At 40.6% G+C, this 19,324-nt stretch overlaps 1 protein-coding gene across 2 annotated transcripts in view; it reads right to left on the reverse strand.

Annotated features, from left to right (window-relative positions):
- fat3a (FAT atypical cadherin 3a) overlaps positions 1-18,069 on the reverse strand; it is a 321,467-nt gene extending 303,398 nt beyond the window's left edge. For both annotated transcript variants that reach the window (XM_047390981.1, XM_047390982.1), the window contains exons 1-2: positions 17,934-18,069; positions 843-4,166 (exon numbers count right to left, since the gene is read on the reverse strand). In XM_047390981.1, coding sequence (XP_047246937.1) covers positions 843-4,137 — 3,295 coding nt within the window. In that variant the 5' untranslated portion in view covers positions 4,138-4,166; positions 17,934-18,069. The remainder of the gene's footprint in view (positions 1-842; positions 4,167-17,933) is intronic.
- Positions 18,070-19,324: the final 1,255 nt, after the last annotated feature.

The following is a 19,324-nucleotide window of genomic DNA, read 5'->3' on the forward strand; positions in this document are numbered from 1 at the left end:
ACATACACACAATGGGCAAAAAAGGAATGACTGCATGGTGTGTACTAGAATATAAAGGGGAGCTAGTGAGTTTTAACTCTCAGAAAATTATATGAATTAGATGCACATGAAATGGTTAGGTTCTTCCAAAAATAGGGACTACTATAAAAGGCAGATTAAAAGGAAATGTAAGCAGGTGCACAGCAGACAGAAATGTTGACGAAGATGTGGATCTTTTAATGTAGGCTACTCCCACAACTTTTGGAATCGTCGACAAATACATGTATTTTGCTAAATGAAATGTAAAGAGCTGTGGTAAATATTAGGATATGCAGTGCCTAGGACTTGCTTAGTGCTGTATCTATGCAGATTCTCAGAAGAAACTGTAACCATTGGCAATGAATATTTGATTAAAATACTGCTGATGGTTGTCAGGATCTGGGTTTTTGTCTGTTGTTTTGGTGCTGTTACTTTGCTTAGCCCCTAGATGGCGTGGAACCTGGAGGAGAGGTGACAGGTGTTCATCATTCCCTTGATTACCTGCTGAGGAGTATATTAGGAGGAGGCCAACAACTCACTGCCAGAGAGTTGTCCCTTAGTGGTACAGCTTTAGCCACATTACCTTGTCTTGTTCCTTGCCTTGACTTAAAGTAATTTTGGATTTTTACTCCTTTGCAGGATTACCTGTTTTGTTCTCCTTTTGTAGCTGAATAGCTTTCAATAAAAATTTAAGAGGAAATACAGTGGGCCAATGGCTTGTCCCTTTCAAGGTTTTAGTTTCTTGGGCTAGTTCCTGCAGACGTTTAAGCATTAGTTCATTAATATGACTATGTACATAAATTTTTTCATTAAAGAAAACTCACCCGTCTCCTCATCAATGGCAAATCGTCCAAGCCCGCTCCCATCACGAATGGAATAGTGGATCTCTCCATCTCGACCAGCATCCTCATCTTGAGCACTAACTTGGAGTAAAGTAGTTCCAGTAGGGGCATTCTCCTCAACTATTCCAGTTAAGGCAAAGTGTGAAAAGTATGGAGCATAGAGGTTTTCATTTACATCAATTACTTCCAACTCCACAAAGGAGACAGACAGAAGAGACACTGGTTTTCCTTTGTCTTTGGCTTTCACTGTTAGGTTGTAGAACTGCTGCATCTCATAGTCCAGTTCCTTTGTCAGTCGAATGGCTCCACTGTTCCGGTCTAACTCAAACCATCCATTGTGGTCATTAATTAGAGAGTACCGAACCTGGCCTCCGAACCCTAGATCTGGGTCCTGGGTTTCGATCCAGGCCACAACAGTTCCTAAAGGAATATCCTCCAGAGCCCTGGCTTTGTACACACTGGGGATAAATAGTGGGGGACAGTCATTCACATCCTCTAAAATAACTTTCAAACTGGTTACTGAAAACTTGTGTCTCCCTTTGTCTGGATTGTCTCGAGCTTTAATCTTCAAGTTATAGAAAGGAACTAACTCTCTGTCTAGTTGGCCAGTGACATAAACTATCCCATTAGTGGAGTTAATGCTAAACAGTGTGGTGCTTGTCAATAGAGAGTAAACTACCTCGCCATTGACTCCAAGATCTTTGTCAGTGGCCTCGACCTGGATGATAACAGTGCCTATTGCAGTGTTTTCAGGTATCACTATTCTATGTCCTTCTTGCAAAAACTGAGGTGCATTGTCATTTGTATCCACAATGTGGACAGTAAGCAAACGCCAAGCTGCTTTCTGTGGACGGCCAAGGTCATAAATCGTTAGGTTAAGGATATAGCGATCTCTCTTTTCTCTGTCCATAGGCAGAAAAACACTGATTAGACCAGTCCACAAGTCAATGTTAAAACAATTATCAGTGTTTCCATCTGAAATAGAATACAGAATCTGACCATTGAAACCTGCATCACCATCATATGCATTCACCTTGAAAACACTCGAGGCAACCTTTAAGTCTTCCTGCACAGCAATATCTGTGGGGAAAGCTTTATCAAACTGGGGTGTTTGCCGATTGATGGAGAACAGGTCGATAAAACCTTCCTCAATTTTAGACTTGGTAATAGCTTTGGATTTTTTAAGTAACTTTTCTCCTAATTTTTGTGCCACACTGGTTTCTTTACATGTAAAATGCTTGTAAAGAGATTTTTCATGTACAATTGAAATGTTGACAAACATAGGATCTGAAAAGTTTTCACCATCCGTGGCAGTTATTTTTAAACTAAACATACTATACTTAGGACTCAGTGTGGAAAGGGAATTACACAATGCAAGAACTCCTGAATCAGGGTTGAGGTCAAATAGGCCCAGCTCATTTCCTGAAATTATCTTATATTTTACTAACTCTAACTCATCTATATCAATGGCAGACATTGTGGTGATTACTTCATCAACTGGGAAATCCACAGAAATCCCCCCCTTGCATGCTACCTTCTCAAACAATGGCTTATTATCATTTAGATTTTGTAAGTGGATTGTTATATTGACTTCACTTTCTCGCCTGTAAGGTGAACCCCAATCAGAAGCTCTGACAACAAATACAAATACCTCTGGTGAAACTTCAAAATCAAGATCAGTATTACTGCTTATAACACCAGAAAATTGGTTAATTGTGAAGGGTAATTGTTGATGGCAGTGTATACTGTATGTAATGTATCCATTTTCGCCTTTATCTTCATCAACTGCAGAAACTGTTAATATGTTGGTCCCAGCTGGTACACTTTCATTTACAAAAACCTCATAGTAAGACTGGGAAAATTCAGGTGTGTTGTCATTGGTATCTTCAGTAGTTATCTGCACTTTAGCTCTGACATTACTGTCTACTTCCAATACCTCAAGAGTGAAGATATCCTTGGATACATGAGTCAACCAACAAGAGGTGGAAATTGCACCTGTTAAGGTATTGATTTTAAAAAAACTTGAATCTGCAGAAGGTGTCAGGATATACTCTGCATCATCAGGTTCTGGCCTGATCTTAAAAATACCCACAATTGTGCCAGGTGGTGAAATTTCATTGAGACTAGCAACATAGAACTCTTGCTCAAATTTAGCTTCTGTTGTCTTCTGTTTTGAAAATATTATCTGGAGAACCTGTGGAGCAGAGAACTGAGGAGGAATTCCTCTGTCTTTAGCCTGCAGGGTTAAGTTACAGCCATATGGGAAAGTGTCCCTGTTTATTATTTTAGTGGATTTAATAGCAAATTCTTTTTCTCCATGTTTTTCTATGTAAAACTCTCCTGAAGGGTCACCATCCATAATGTTGACTGAATTAATTTCCCCATTTAAGCCTTCATCAAGGTCTTCAACAATGATTATGGCATATAGACTATTCTTATCCAACCTAGAGGTGCTGTGGGTGACTATAGTCATAACTGGAGAATGCTCATTCACATGCTCTATGTGAACAAAAAGCTTGGCTGTGCTGCTTACTCCATTATTTCCATACAGCTTCATGCCACGATCAACTGCCATAATTTGTAAGTCATACTGGTCCTGTTCATTAACATTAAGTTTACCACTAAGATAAACCACTCCACTGGTTGGGTGTACGGCAAACAGTTCCATTTTGTCCTTGAAAAAAAAGTAAAACTCTCCATTTGAGCCAATATCTGCATCGGTAGCGGTAACCTGCGCTATGCTTGTCCTGAGAGGAGTATTCTCTGCTATAGTCACAGAGTATGTGGTGGGTGAAAACAGAGGCCGGAGGTCATTCATATCCAGCACTTGGATGCTGACTTTAGTCCAGGTTTCAAGCAGAGCCAGTCCCTTAACATAGGCTTTCACTGTCAATACATAATTATCTTGAATCTCCCGGTTTAAGATTGCTGCATTGCCACCTTTGGTCCTTATGCGCAGGAAACAGAAGTCCCCCAGTACATACTCTTCTGCCTTGAAAAGCCCTTCATCATCCCCTGAGGTAATTCTATAGCGAATTTCCCAGGACCTTTTGGAAAGGTGAATGCCCATTTTAATTTTACTGTTGGCATAGGTGCGTGCAGCTGAGTTTTCATAAACTGTTGCATGGTAGACAGAATTAGCGAAGCTGAAGTTGAGTGCATCCTGAGGAATTACATGGGGATTCTGGTCGTGGCCGGCTGATTGCCTGAATATCAGTAATAACAACTGTAAAGACAGGCCGAGGAAAAGAACTTGCATGCCTGCCCATTGACCCATATTCAAATCTATGCCATTATACAGCCATCCTGAAAGAGAAAAAAGAGAAACATGGAATAACGAGTTAGAGACAGAGGAAATTGCAACGACAAAACATGATTAATCCTGGGCCAAACATTATCTCACTTTGTGAGTCAGGTATATGTGAAGGCTTTTGTGTAAATGTGGTGTATTGTGAGTCTATCTTTGCTGTGACTTATGGCCTAGAAAAATAACAATAAAACAGCCCATTAAAAAAGCTAAGAATAGAGGTGCTAATATGTTGCATCAGAGGGAAACGATCAACCCTTTAGTGTTTTGTTAAAAGCTTTTTAAGCCCATTTTAACAAATAAATGTTTTATAAATTCTCCCTGTCAAGATTTCTCCATATTTATTTTATTCATTATTTATTTTACTTTACTACTATTTATCACTGCCATAAGTATTGTCTTCATATTTTAACGTAACTGAACATAAGTTAAAGTACCAGATTCACAGAAAAGCATGGAGATGGGAAAAGATAATATAAACATACAGATGCCATGTTTATTAAAACATGAGATTCTCTGTCCCTATAAAGTGCTTCTCTCCTTGAACTGCCACCTTAATGTGGTTGAGGGGTTTAAGTGCTCACATGATCCTAGAAGCTATGTTCAGAGCTTAAATGCCCCTGGTGGGGTCTCCCATGGCAAACAGGCTCTGGGTGACGAGTCAGACGAACAGCGGTTCAGAAGCCTTCATGTAGCAGGATCTGTCTATGTTTTTGTGTTTGTTTACTGTCTTTGCTCAGCCAAGTTCTTCATTGAGTTCAGATTTATTAGACTTTTGTTACCCTTGTAAGGATTATGATTATTGATTAATTCATATTCATCAAAAATTATAATTAAAAAAATCAGAATTCAGGAAAATTATTTCTTAACCAAAATCGTTACTTACAAATAGAAATCAAAGATGTCCTCTGGTGTTGTGGTTATGGGCTCAAAGTTTTTAATAATTACAATTAGTTATTCATCACTAATAATTGATAAATCATTAACCAAAACCACTAAATGTCACTGTTTATTCAACCGCCTCACTGAAGCTGTGGGAACTTTGACCTTGTTTTGACAGATAAATCACTCTTGCACGAAACACAAACGCTCCTCTTAATTATATATATGAAGATTTATTGAAGCCAAATAATTATGATATACCATTATTCTGGTCCAAAAACCTTCACTTAACTAACAAGCACTATTCTACACAAAGGGGATAAAAATGACTACCTAACAATAATAATAAAAGAAAAATGTTTGCGCATCGAGTGTCTATGAAGATCAAACCAGCAGCTTTATGGACAAAATTGCAGCGATCAGCTGGTAAACGGTGGGGCCACGCCCCTTTAGCCACTAGCAGCTGATTGCCTCAAATCTCAAACAAAGAGTCATAAAACTCTGAGGCGGGAATCCAGTGGAAAAACTCCAGTAAAAAAATTGGAACAAAGGAATGAAAATTTTAAAAGTCCAACTTCTAACTTCTTGCTGATTTGGGATCAGCCGGACAAAACATGAACATGTACGATTCAGCAGCGCTTGCACAGCAAATCAAAACACAGCTCAGCATAAAACACTTCAATCAGTAATGCATGGAACAAGTTGATACCTCGGATTAACTACTCGTGATTCTAAATCACCTTAACTATGCCTCATCCTGCCCAGACTTCTAAATGCACCTATCAAATTTAATATAAAAGAAAATAACAAAATTACTTTGACGTTGATTTTTTCTCTCCATCTGTTGAAGATGGGTCAGGTCTGAAGAAAACGAGGGGGGGATCACACGTCCATGACCACCTCAAGAAAAAAAAGAAGGTAAACTTCTCATCCGTCCAGGAGGGGAAAATATAAAGAACCGTTTAGTCGACTGAATCAACAAGGATGAAACTCATCTCCTTGAAAATAAAACCTCTGTGGGTTTTTAGCCTGTTAACCAATTGTTCATAATGAACACCATAGTCAGAAGAGGGAAGTAGTGCTTTGTCAACACTGTTTACAGTGGGGGTGGGGAGCCGCTGACCTCCATGGGGCACACTATCGGCCGGAGGAAGGAGTACTTCAAGGATCTCCTCAATCCTGCCGTCACACCATTCCTGGTGGAAGCAGAGACTGGGGACTCGGAGTTGGACTTCTTCATCACCCATGCTGAAGTCAGAGATGTTCAAAAATCTCCGCTGTGGCAAGGCTTCGGGGTAGATAAGATCCGCCCTGGGTACGTTAAGTCTCTGGATGTTGTGGGGCTGCCATGGCTGTCACCCTCTTCAACATTGCGTGGGTCGGGGACAGTGCCTCTGGACTGGCAGACTGGGATGGTGGACTGGAGGGTGTGTCCTCAGCCTCCCTGGTAAGGCCGATGCCAGGCTGTTGGAGAGGAGAGTCCGGGTGATAGTGGCCACGCACTCCCTTAGAGATAAGGTGAGGAGCTCGGCCATCTGCGAGGAGCTTGGAGTAGAGGCGCTGCTCCTCCACATCGAGAGGAGTCAGTTGAGGTGGCTCGGGCAGCTGTATTGGATGCCCCCTCAGTGCCTCCCCGGGAAGTGTTCCAGGCATGTCCCAATGGGAGGAAGCCCAGGGGATGGCCCAGGACATGCTGGAGGGACTATGTCTCTTGGCTGGCCTGGGAACGCCTTGGGTTCTCCCCAGAGAAGCTTTAGAAGGTGGGTTGGGAGAGGGAAGCCTGTGTCTGTCTACTAAGTCTAATGTCCCCGCAACCTGGTCCCGGATAAAGTGAAAGATGCCAACGAGATTATCTGTCCTTAAAGAGTGCTTGCAACCAAAAAACTGACAGTACTAATGCAAAACAAAAGAACAAAAATGTGAAAAAGGGAAATCTTACAGTGTACTGTCTTCGTTTGTTAGATTAATTAATGACTGAGCAGTACCATGAGCTGTTGTGCTTCACATTTACATTTCCAAATTAAAACTCATCCTACTGCAACTACTGCAGAACTACTCCACTTTCAGCTGCAGCCCAGAGATTCACCCATCCACGTCTTATGTTTCCGTTCAGACATCTGCTAATATATGACCTGGCAGATTTGATTATAAGTGGACAGCTGATGTTAGGAATGTTTACACTTGCTGTTACAGTTCATCCTATAATTGATTACAGTTTACCACTTTACATGCATATTTACACACAGCCAGGTCACACACTGAGCTGTGAGTTAATCAACAAACAGGATGATATCAAGGCTGACCTACAGACATTTCTGTAAAGTCACTAATGAATTCAGTCACAAGAACAAAATTATTAAAGCATGTGGGTTATCACTGGCATGTTGGATAACATTAATGTAATCCACCTATAATGCTTACAACAGTCTATATGCAAAAGTCTATGAAATTGCCCTTTAAGATTAATCACTGTTGTCTAGCTTTTGGAACATGCTGTTTAAGTAAAATGGCCGCCATGTAGATGCCTCCTATGAAGATGGTCACAGAGATATAAACAGTGAGGAAGAAGAAGAAGACGGAATAATAAAAAACTAGAAAAATTTGCATTTCCTGTGAAAATGCAGTGTGAATGCTGTAAGCTGAATTTTGTAGATCAAAGCTAGCCGAAATAAGCTGAAATTGACTGCAGGTAAACTGCTGAAATGTGATGAATTAGCAGAAAACAAAAATGTTAAACTCCTCTGCTGAAAACTGGCAGAAACAGGCTAAGGTTGACAGCAGAATATCAGCAAGTCTGATAAATTAGCAAAGAAAAACTGTAATCTGAACAGTTTAAATAGGAAATCTATCAGCTAAAAAAACTGCTTGGTATTGAAACAGTATTATAACAGCGGTGTATGAGCTAAAATGAGCTACAAAGCTAACGTTAGATTAAATGCTAACATTAACATGTGGCCTAACACTAGCATGTTGGCTAACATTAACTTACTCCATTTAATATGTTCATTTACCCCTATAAGTGAAAATAACCCTAAATCCTAATGTTAGCTTAGATGCTGAAATTGGCATGCGGCCTAACACTAGCCTGTTGGTTAACATTAACTTACTCCATTTAATATGTTAATTTTGCCCTATAAATGAAAATAAGCCTAAATGCAAATGTTAGCTTGAATGCTAACATTTGCATTATTGCTAACACTAGCATGATGGCTATAAATACGTTTTTCCATTTAATATGTCCATTTAGCCCTATAAGTGAAAATAAGCCCGAATGCTAAAATTAGCTTAATTGCTAACATTAGCATGTGGGCTAACACTAGCATGTTGGTTAACATTAACTTCCTCCATTCAATGTGTTCATTTAGCCCTATAAATGAAAATAAGCCTAAATGCTAACGTTAGCTTAAATGCTAACAGGAGCATGTGGGCTAACACTAGCATGTTGGGTAACATTGATGTATTCCATTCAATATGTTAATTTGGCCTTACAAGTGAAAATTAGCCTAAATGCTAACGTTAGCTTAAATGTTAACATTAGCATGTGGGCTAACTCTAAAATGTTGGTTATAAATAATGTATTCCATTTAATATGTTCATTTAGGCCTATAAGTGAAAATAAGTCTAAATGCTAACGTTAGCTTAAAGGCTAACATTAGCAGGTGGGCTAATACTAGCATGTTGGTTAGCATTAACTTACTCCATTCAATATGTTCATATAGCCCTATAAGTGAAAATAAGCCCAAATGCTAACGTTAGCTTAACATTAGAACTCCCAGGACGGTCAATTTGACGTTTATGAAAGTTTGACATGCCATAACTCTGGTTTATTAAAACTCTTATCTTCCTGGCATCCTGACTTCTAAACCTGTGTCTTGTGTATTCCTATGTCTCTATTTAAAAAAAATAACAAGTAAATAAAAGATCTAAGTATTTCTACCTCTACCACAGCCGCTATTTTGACGGCCCTATTATTGACATTGATATTTTTTTCCCGCGGCTGAGTATACGTGCGAGTGTTGCCTAGCAACCGCCACTCTAGAACGCAGTCTGAGAAGGAGATTGTTGGCATCCAACAAATGGCTTCCAGAAGGATATTTTCTGCTCAAGAGGCATTGGAAATGCCTCAAAAATTACATGATTGTGATTCTGGGGTCGAGAGGGATTCTAACGGCTCTTGGTCAGCATTCAGTTCCAGTGACAGCGGGTCAGAGAGTGAGCCTCCCCCGGCTAAAAAACACGAGTCGTCCCATTAGTAGGAGGTTGTGGTGCATTATGTCAAGGTAGTAAAAGGCTAGCCTATGTAACGATTTTATCATTTTAGGCTATAGTTTACACATTAGTAAACTAATAATATATAAACTACAGCAACAGTGCCACAATCAGCGCAGGTTCAGAGATAGGGAGACGAGCCAGGTAACCAGTGCCCAGCTAGCTATAAACCCAGCAATCCAGCTCACTGGCAGAAGAGAAACTAAAAAACAAGGTAGTGATAATGGAAAAATAAATAAACAATAAGTCAGGTCATAGATATAGTAGCCCAGTAACAACAATCTATTCTGCGCTTTACAGCGTTTTCATTGCAAGACGAGTGCACACCTGGGCAGGAGGAGGAAATAGGAAAGGATGGGACTGTGTGGACAGTGGTAGGGGAAGAAGAAAGTAGTGGGAGGTGTAAGAGCCAGAACGCGTTAACAGAGCGCCAGATCCAAGATACCCACACCGCGTTCCTCTGCTTGGTGGATGCGAAATTGCTCATCCATGTTCAGGACTGCAGGGTGGCTGAGGCCCGCAAAGTTTTAGGAGATGACTCCTCCTCGGACATGAGTGTGGATGAGCTGAAGGCATTTTTAGCACTAGTTTATGTCCGCGAAGTGAAAGGGGGGCGTAACATGGAGCTGTCCAGCTTTTGGTCAAATTAGTAAAGCTTTTTTTTTACCCACTACTCTGTATTATTTTTCAGAACTTTTTATAAATAATAATAAAACTTAATAGGTTTTGATCAAATACTATTATTAATTCTTGTCAAAACCATAATTTTATAGCGTGCAAGAAAATCTTTAGCATTCTGACCAATGTAATGCAATGACGTCATCACGGCCCTCGCATCCAGAATGTTCGCTGTCAAATTGACAGGCTTGGGAGTTCTAGTAGTGTTAGAATTCTGGGAGTCCTAGTGTTAAATGCTGACATTAGCATCATGGCTAACACTAGCATGTTTGGTAACATTAACGTACTCCATTCAATATGTTCATGTAGCCCTATAAGTGAAAATAAGCCCAAATGCCAACGTTAGCTTAAATGCTATATCATAAGCATGTGGGCTAACACTAGCATCTTGGGTAACATTGATGTATTCCATTTAATATGTTAATTTGGCCTTACAAGTGAAAATTAGCCTAAATGCTAACGTTAGCTTAAATAATAACATTAGCATGTGGGCTAACTCTAGCATGTTGGCTATAAATAACATATTCCATTCAATATGTTCATTTAGCCCTATAAGTGAAAATAAGCCCAAATGCTAACGTTACCTTAAATGCTAAAATTGGCATCATGGCTAACACTATCATGTTGGCTATCATTAATGTAGTCCATCTATAATGCTTGCAACAGCCTATATGCAATAGTCTATGAAATTGCCCTTTAGGACTAATCACTTTTATCTAGCTGTTGGAACTGCAGTACATGCTGTTTAAGTACTCAACACAAAATGGCTGCCATGATTAGTCCCAGACCAATCAATAGCTACAACTCTTTTGAATATTTAATCCTTAGTTTTCCTCATCGAAATTGCAAAGCACTATAACCACTTCAGTTTGTTGTTTTGTACCATCCACCAGGTCCTTACTCTCAATTTTGAGATCAATTTTCAGACCTTTTATCTGATTTAGTGTTAAATACACATAAGGTTATTATAGTGGGGGATTTTAACATTCATGTTGACACTGAAATTGATAACCTAAATATAGCATTTAATGCTATCTTAGACTCAGTTGGCTTTGCACAAAACATTAACAAATCTACCCACCTTTGTCATTTTCTGGACCTTGTGCTGACATATGCCATTGAGTGTAAAGACTTAATATTTTCTCACAACCCTGTCCTGTCTGACCATTTCTTAATAAACTTTGAGTTTAATTTAACCGAGTACTCCACACCTGAAAGAAAATGTCATTATAGTAAATCATTATCAGACAATGCTGTAACAACCTTTAAAGAATCTGTTCCACTTTTAATTTCCTCATTATCACAGAAAAGCACAGTGAAGGGCAATAATTTTGTTTTTTCCCCTTCACAAATTGATTCTCTTGTTCATAGTGTTTCTTCATCATTACGTGGTGCATTACACAATGCAGCCCCCTTGAAAAAGAAGGTAATTATTCACAGGAGGCAGGCTCCTTGGTTTAATTTAGATCAACGTTCTTTAAAGCACAATGTTAGAAAATTGGAGAGAAAATGGCGCAATACACACCTAGAGGATTCCTACTTAATCACGAAAAATAGCCTACTGTTGTATAAAAAGACACTTCACCAAGCCAGAACAGCTTATTTCTCATCAATAATAGAAGAGAACAAGAATAATCCTAGGTTTCTCTTTAGTACAGTTGCTAAACATACACAGTCATAGGTCTGTTGGGCCATCCATTCCCTTAGCTATCACCGGTAATGACTTTATGGGATTCTTCTTAAAATTGATTCTATTAAAAACAAAATCTTTGACATACTCCCGAAGATGATTACTTCATCCTCTGCAAGTGAGACAACATTGAAAATAACTGTAGAACCTGATCTGTGTTTGGACTGTTTTGATCCTGTGGAGCTTCCTGAGTTATCAGAAATATTAGCTTCATCTAAACCTTCAACTTGTATGTTAGACCCAATCCCAACGAAATTATTTAAGGAAGTGTTCCCTCTGATTACCAGCCCCATTTTAGATATGATTAATCTATCCTTAGTGAATGGATATTGTAAAAAATAAGGTGAGATCTTTCCATGTAATCCATGCAACATTTAGTAACTGCTCACAGTTAACTCCATAAAAGTTACAATAAATATCCTTATGTGTAATCCATGCAATAATTATTAAAACACACAGTTGAAGCAGAAGGGAGTAAAACAAGCATGTTCTCATATTCCAGAGTTGAGAGACTGGAGAGGCCTGTGTGGAGCCACATATTATCTGCCACATATTATCTGTCTTATCTTTTGCAGAAGTATAAACAACAAGTATCCAATGATGTATGATGATTTTCCAAGTATTAAATGCCAACAGTGATCTTTTCCATTCGTTTACAAGTATTAAATGCAATCAGTAATCTTTGATCATTAAGTAAAAAGATATATGATTGAAATGTGGGTAAGAACTGAGAATTAAAGTAAAAAAACATTAAGGTCTGACATTCTCAATCAGCTATATATGAAAGAGATAATCATTTGTGAAGCATGAATAAAAAGAATGAAGTGATGATTTTGTAACTGTGTTTTAAAGTAAATGCTGAAAGCTGAAGAATGGAATGTGTAATACTGTGTAAAGTTTAAAACTGAGCAGATTAGGGAAAGAAGTGTAGGATGACTAGGAGTGACGAGAGCCAGCTGTATGCTGACAGCGAACCTTTTGAAGTCTAAACGGGAGGAAGGGAGGATGCGACTACAGCCAGCTGCGTGGCTATTACCGGCATCCCCATGGCCAGGAAACAGGATCAGTAGGTCACAATGACCAGAACTAAAGTATTGAGCAATAATCAAGAAGCTGAGCTGAATAGGTTGCGCAATAACTGAGAAGCCTAATAAGGGGCTGACTGGTGAAAGCATCAAGCATCATAAAAGCAATGCTGAAGGAGGGAAAGGGGTCGTTTCCTCGCAGAAGACCAGCGAACAAGATCGGACGGAGAAAAGAAGCTTAGATGGAAAAGGAACAGAGACACAGCCCGACTGATCGACTGCATTAAAAAGAGGATCAACCCGTGAGCCCAGAGAGGACTGTGCCTCAAGATTAAGACTCTGATTTAATCTAAAGCCTTTTTATAAAGACACCAGAAGTGAACTTGATCGGTGAACAGCTGATCGCTCTAAGTTTCAGGCTTCTGGAAGTCCTGAATCAATCACATTTATGTCTCCGGGTTTCCTTCAACTCTTCAGCCTCTGGAAACTACTGTCTTCGGAGATATATAACAACAAAGACACTGTTTAACCATCGAAGCCTGGAGCATCAGTGCCTGCCACCTAAAGGAAGAAAACTGAAGATTGAGTCGTATTCCCTTCAAGAAACCACTCGTTACCAGAAGAATCTGGATGAGCCTCCATCTTAAAAGCTTCTCCAAACTCACTAGTTTCACCATCAGGGAAAGACAGGTTGAGTTGATTGATTCATTTCTATTATTGAAATTATTTTGTGTTGCCGAATTTAAGCTGTTACTGACCCCTGCAAAAGCGTTACTAATTAAAAAAAGAATATAAAATTCTATTTAAATCGTGGACATTCAATTATTTGAGTCACCGTATTTTTTGGTTTTTCATTGGTGGTAGAAAGTCTTGTTGCCTGGTTCCAAGATATTTTAGGAGGTTTTTATAGGTTGCCTTAGCCAAGTTTGTTAAAACAGCGCCCTTGGGGCTCGTGCCGAGCCACAAAAATTAATCTAGCCCACATTCCAAGAGCCAATTGTAAAATTAGGGAATGAGCAGCCGTGAACAAAAGTGACTGTTGAAAGTATGGATGACTGCGATAGGCTACTCAGTCGTCCAGACCACCAGTTGAAGAAGGGCGAGACTTTTGTATGAAGGCTGTCAAAGGCTAGGCGAGTCATTTCCCGAAAGCAGCTTAAACAGAACTTTCAGTAAACCTGCTTAGTAAGACCTTTCAGGTTTGGGGAAGTCCTGACCGTTGGATGGAGAGCTGGTTTGAGCATTCCCTTTAGACATAGGGAAGTAGGAGGGAGGGGTTAGCTCATCAGACAAAGAAAATATGTACCACAAGCTTTTAAGGTAGCTATAATTAAACCTTTACTTAAGAAACCTTCGCTTGATCAAGATGACTTGAAAAATTACAGACCTATATCCAATCTTCCATTCTTATCTAAAATTCTTGAAAAAATAGTTGCTAATCAAATGTGTGAGCACTTACACAGCAATAACCTGTTTGAAGAGTTTCAGTCAGGCTTCAGAGCTCATCATAGCACTGACGATGGCAGCCTCGGAGCTTCGCTCTCTGTTTTTGTATTTTGTGTGTTTTTATGTTTTTCGAGCCACAGTTCTGTGGTGTCGGGCCACAATCCTGTGGTCTCATTCAGTAGAGAGGAACTTCTCAACATCAGAGAGTCCTCTCTTGGGATTTTTTCACCATCTTTCATCGATCCGAGGTTCACTGAGCTTCTGGCAAGCGGAGCTGCGGCTCTATACGGGATTCTGCGCCGAAAACGGCAGAGGGGAAAGCGTGCTGGCGCGCTGGTAAAGCTCCGCAAAAGAGGACTTCGCACACCACTGCCTTCAATCCACCTGGCAAATGTCCGCTCTCTCAACAACAAGATGGACGAGCTGCTTCTTCTCACCGGTAAAAACACGGACCTCCGCGGATCAGCGGTTCTCTGCTTTACCGAGACATGGCTGAGTGAAAACATCCCGGACTCTTTCATCATAATACTGGGAGATTTTAACAGCGCAAACCTCTCAAATGAACTCCCCAAATACAGACAGCATATTATGTGTCCCACCAGAGACAAAAACACACTGGACCATTGTTACACAGCTTTAAAGGACTCATATCATGCTGTTACCAGGGCTGCTCTGGGTTTTTCGGATCATAATCTAATCCACCTCATCCCAAACTACAGACAGAGACTAAGAGCTTCCAAACCCAAGGTTCACAGTTAAGAAGTGGACTGAGGAATCAAAGCAGATGCTACAGGCCTGCTTTGAATGCACAGACTGGACTGTTTTTGAAACCTCAGCCACTGACCTAAACCAACTAACTGATGTGGTGACATCATACATCAGTTTCTGTGAGGACATGTGTGTGCAGACCAAGACCTTCTGCATCTTTGGGAACAATAAGCCATGGTTTACTCCACACCTCAGGAATCTGCGCAGGGAAAAGGAAGAAGCTCACAGCAGTGGAGATTGGGCGCGGTACAGGCAGGCCAGGAACAAACTAACAAAAGACATCAAAGCAGCTAAGAGAAGCTATAGTGAGAAGCTTAAGAACAGCCTTTCTACTGGTGACACTTCAGCTGTATGGACTGGTCTGAGAACCCTGACTGCCTACAAGAGCCCCTCCACCCATCCTGAACAGAGTTGTCTCCTGACCAACCGTCTGAATGACTTCTACTGCAGACATGACAAGAAGCCATTCACACCTCAAATCATCCCCTGTACATCCCATTCAGGAACAAATTCCTCCCATAAAGCAACCAACCAATCAGATCCTCTGCCCGCACTAAAGATATCCGAGGAAGAGGTAAACAGGTTCTTTCAGCGCATGAAAACAAAGAAAGCTGGAGGACTTGATAACGTCTCCCCATCATGTCTGAAAGCCTGCGCACATCAACTTGCTCCGATCTTCACAAGGATCTTCAACAAGTCACTGGAGAAATGTGAGGTCCCCTCCTGCCTCAAACGATCCAGCATCATCCCGGTTCCCAAGAAACCCACCATCGTAGGATTAAATGACTACAGGCCTGTAGCCCTGACGTCTGTGGTCATGAAATCCTTTGAGTGGCTGGTGCTGAAGCACCTGAAAGACATCACAGGCCCCCTGCTGGACCCCCTGCAATTTGCTTACTGAGCAAACAGGTCGGCAGATGATGCTGTTAACTTAGGTCTACACTTCATCCTGCAAAACCTCGACCACCCAGGGACGTACGCCAGGATCCTGTTTGTAGACTTCAGCTCGGCCTTCAACACTATCATACCAGACATCCTCCACCAGAAGCTCACACAGCTCAATGTCCCAGCCTCCACCTGTCAGCTTCCTGACAGACCGACAGCAGAAGTCAGACTGGGGAGCATCTTCTCCCGATCCAGATCAATAAGTACTGGTGCCCCCCAGGGGTGTGTTCTATCCCCACTCCTCTTCTCTCTGTACACAAATAACTGCACCTCATCGGACTCGTCCGTGAAACTCCTGAGGTTTGCAGATGACACCACTGTTATTGGACTGATCCAGGACGGTGATGAGTCTGCATACAGACAGCAGGTGGATCGGCTGGTACACTGGTGCGGTCAGAACTACCTTGAACTGAACCCACTCAAGACTGTGGAAATGGTGGTGGACCTTCGGAGAACACCACCACCATACACCCACTCACCATCTTCAACAACACTGTATCGGCCGTGGACCACTTCAGGTTCTTAGGAACCACCATCTCTGAGGACCTGAGATGGTCTTCACACTGTTCGAAAGAAGGCCCAGCAGAGACTGTACTTCCTCAGGCAACTCAAGAACTTCAACCTTCCACAGGAGCTTCTGGTCATCTTCCACACTGCCATTATTCAGTCTGTCCTGTCTTCATCCATCTCAGTGTGGTTTGGCTCATCCACAAAACAGGACAGGTCCAGACTGCAACGAATAATCAGGACTGCAGAGAGAATAATCAGAGCTGACCTTCCCTCCATCCAGGACTTATACAGGTCTAGGGTCAAGAAAAGAGCTGCCAAAATCTCCGCAGACCCCACACACCCTGCACATAAACTGTTTAGAGTTTTACCTTCAGTCCGTCGCTACAGAGCACTGTTTACTAAAACCAGCCGCCACAAAGACAGTTTCTTCCCCCAGGCTGTTTCTCTGATGAACATTCAATAGAGTACAGAACAACAGCATACAAATGTTGCAAATGCACCTTTTCTATTAGATATGTGTATATTGTACATTGTAAATTGTAAAATTGTATATTCTGTAATGCAGAATATTGCATTGTACATTGTATATTGTACATTGTAAATTGTAAATTTGTATATTCTGTAATGCAAAAACAGAACAAAACAGCAAAGTGTACCGGAGTCAAATTCCTTGTTTGTAAGCACGAATTTAAATAATAATAAAGCTGATTCTGATTCTGATAAAGGAGAGGCAGATGTGTTGGATAATTGTGTGCGGGAGCACAGGCACCTACAGTAGGTGAAAGGACAGCTGTATGGTGTTTGGCTGGCTGTCTGCCGCTGACAGGTGGGAGCAGAAGGCTCTCCTTTACTCTCTTACAAAAGCACACAAGTAGCAGCATATATTTTGAGAGCTGTTTTTTGTCTTCTTTGCCTAGGAGTACACAGAGTTAGGCCTTAGAATGCTGCCTGCACCCCTAATGGCTTTTGCAGATATCTCACAATGGGAAAATAAATGCAGTCATCTCTGATCAAATCAGTGCTATCATCTGAGGTGCATTCTCCCTTATAACCCATCTCCATGCAAAGTTATGTTTCACATTCATGTATCGTCACCAAAGTCCGTTTGGACCACTGCCTGATATTTCTTCCATCTCTCTCAACAAGCATCTGATCTGTGATTTACAACATGACTCAACAGACACTGCTACCACATTAAGCCAGTGACTCTTCAGTAACATGATAAATCAATCAAGCAATAAATGAAGCATTTATAGTAAGTGATTACTGGCCCTGAATAGGACTGGATTTCACTAGAATGTATAATTGTAGTGAGCTACAATTCCAGCTCTGACAGGGAGATGTCCTCCACTAGGCCAATGTGATGGAGATTAACATAAAGGCGCAGTAGGGGATATGCCTGCTTTTGCCCCTTCTTTTCCTTCTTTTACAGCAAATAATAAAGCAGCTTTATCTCTGTCTACTGTATTGTCAATATCAAAAAGATGTACCAGACCCCATCAAAAATAAATAAAAGAATGAAGCATCAAATTTTTGTGCACTTGATAACCTACCTGTTTGTCTCCAGTAGCCTTGTGTGAGAATTTAAGAAAAAGCCAGATTCGGTCCGAGTGGAATTTTGGCTTGTCCGAAGCAGCTCAATATAGCCCAATATTCTTTAGCTGTGGTCGCCCTCCACACTATTTCTCGTGGTTTCCCACAGCTAGAGCAGAGAACAAGTCCATAGTATTAGCCAGCAGAGTATGCTTCATGGCTCACGTCTGACTCTTATTTTTGAAAAAAGGCTTGTTGGCATTATTGCGTAAGCAGAGGCACGCCTCTTAATATACAGTTGGTTTGTAACTGGGTCTCCGAAGGTCTACCGAATTTACTCGACCATGCAGCCGAAAAGCATGGTAAAGTTGTCCGCAGGAATCGGTACCGTCCACACTAATAAAGAAGTATTGGGAGACGTTTGCAGGATCCCCTCAACGCTTCCCTGCTCCGCCTCTGATGTTGCTCAGGAAAGGGTCGTAAATATGCATAAAGGCGCAAACAGCCTTTATGCTGCCGGAATGTTTTTCATGAAGTTCAGATATTTTTTTTTTAAGGTGCTGTTACATTGGCGCTCAAGAGCTCACAGTGCTCTAAGAAAACCATTTCCAACACCTTGTAGGCTTGCATCAAGCAAAACCGGGTTGACTGAAGAGTCATGACAGTGTCCTTCAAATGGCCATTTATGTATCCACCCAGATTCAGTTATAACTCAGTCACACTTGTGTCTATTTACCAGCGGTGGAACAAGTCATTGTTTTGTAAGTCACAATTCATATGAAGTTTTTCTATCCAAGCATCGAGTCAAGTTATTTGATCAAATAACCAATTTAATTACACACTAATAATACATTTCTAAACAAAATTATACATTCTTCTAAAAAAGTGTATTTGTTTGCCAGAACATCAAGAGGAAATTAACTTAAAAAGACTTGAGCTGATGTTGCTTTTTGCAATATTTTAACTATTAATATAGAACAGTTGAAACCAAGTCTTTAAATTGACAAAATAACAAGCAAAAACTGAATTTCTTTATAAAATTAAATTAACTGTATAAAAGTGAACTTGATAAAGTTTATTTCATTAGACATGATTATAGTCCATCTGCCAGCGCTTGGATGCACTGACTGTTTGTGGTTCAGGCTGAAAGCAGAGAGACTGGATGCGCAAACATAATAAGAGGAAATCTTTCAATTTGAATGTTGGAAATACTTGTAATGTTACCATGCAGCTTCACTATTACAAGGTTAACAGACTGGACTGCTAAATGTTTTGACTAATAGCCAATTTGTTGTCTTTTTCGGTTTATATCTGAGTCAGAACCTGCAGCACTTATACGTTTTACATGTAGTGCAAAGTATTTTAAAGGGCTGAAACTGAACAAAATAGATTTGAAATAATCTTTCAGTAG

The sequence above is a fragment of the Girardinichthys multiradiatus genome, chromosome 18, assembly GCF_021462225.1.
Source record: "Girardinichthys multiradiatus isolate DD_20200921_A chromosome 18, DD_fGirMul_XY1, whole genome shotgun sequence".
NCBI classification, from domain to species: domain Eukaryota; kingdom Metazoa; phylum Chordata; class Actinopteri; order Cyprinodontiformes; family Goodeidae; genus Girardinichthys; species Girardinichthys multiradiatus.